We start from the raw sequence: 824 nt of genomic DNA, 5'->3' as shown, positions 1-824 counted from the left end.
GGTGGGGTGCAGACCTGTCTCAGGGGAGCCCTGCCCACCCCGTCTCAGACCCCACCGCCCTGCAAGCCCGGTGGGGAGGGGAGGCAGCTCCCCGCCAAGGTGAGGAGGGCCGGCCTCTTGGGTATGTTCAGATGCGGGTGTGCGTCCCACCCCCGGGTGCAGGGGGCGCTGGCACCCTACAGACTCGAGGGCGCCCCATGCGGGGGGCTGACAGGCGGCGTCTATTTTCAGTCTCAAGATGCCCAGGCGGAGGAGACGGTGCCTGAGGCCCAGGGGGCGGCGGGCAGTGAGCCCAGCCGGGCAGTGATGTGAGGTCCCTGCCCTTCCTCAGCCAGGCAGCCCCGGGGGGCACCGGGGGGCACAGGAGGCAGCGGGCCCTGGGGCCTTGGTCTGAGCAGCTTCCCCGTGGGGGGAGGGGAGGCATTCAGGGAAGGCTTCCTGGAGGAGGCGAGGGGAACTCAGGCTGAGCCCCCAGGTGTGAGGATGGGAGGCAGCACCTGCTCTGCCCCCTGCCCCCGGCCGCTCCTGGGGGAGCCATTTGAGCGTTGCCTGGGGCTGGGGGCAGGCCCTCCCACTGAAGGGTCTCCTGAGTGACAGGGAGGGACAGGCCGGATCTCAGGTCCAAGCCCATCCTGGGGGGGCTGCCTAGAGCCCCCCACAGCCTCGTGGGAAAGGGCAGCTGGGCTCGGAGAAGTATCCTCAGTGACAAAACAGGGGTGGGCTGTCACAGCAGGCATGAGGTGCGGGGGTGCCAGCCTGGGTCAGTGAGGCTGAGCCCTCGGGGTCCCTGGGGGGGCAGCGAGCCTTGAAGCAGCAGCGAGCCC

General features: G+C 70.3%; 1 protein-coding gene across 1 annotated transcript in view; it reads left to right on the top strand.

The window, feature by feature from the left end:
* PLCH2 (phospholipase C, eta 2) overlaps positions 1 to 824 on the top strand; it is a 12,155-nt gene that overhangs the window by 6,100 nt on the left and 5,231 nt on the right. Inside the window, 1 exon segment of the mRNA XM_014543758.1 lies at positions 163 to 308. Coding sequence (XP_014399244.1) covers positions 163 to 308 — 146 coding nt within the window.

Source organism: Myotis brandtii, unplaced genomic scaffold (assembly GCF_000412655.1).
Source record: "Myotis brandtii unplaced genomic scaffold, ASM41265v1 scaffold334, whole genome shotgun sequence".
Taxonomy (NCBI): Eukaryota; Metazoa; Chordata; class Mammalia; order Chiroptera; family Vespertilionidae; genus Myotis; species Myotis brandtii.
Note: the sequence above shows the minus strand (reverse complement) of the source record. Positions and strands in the feature narration are given on the sequence as shown.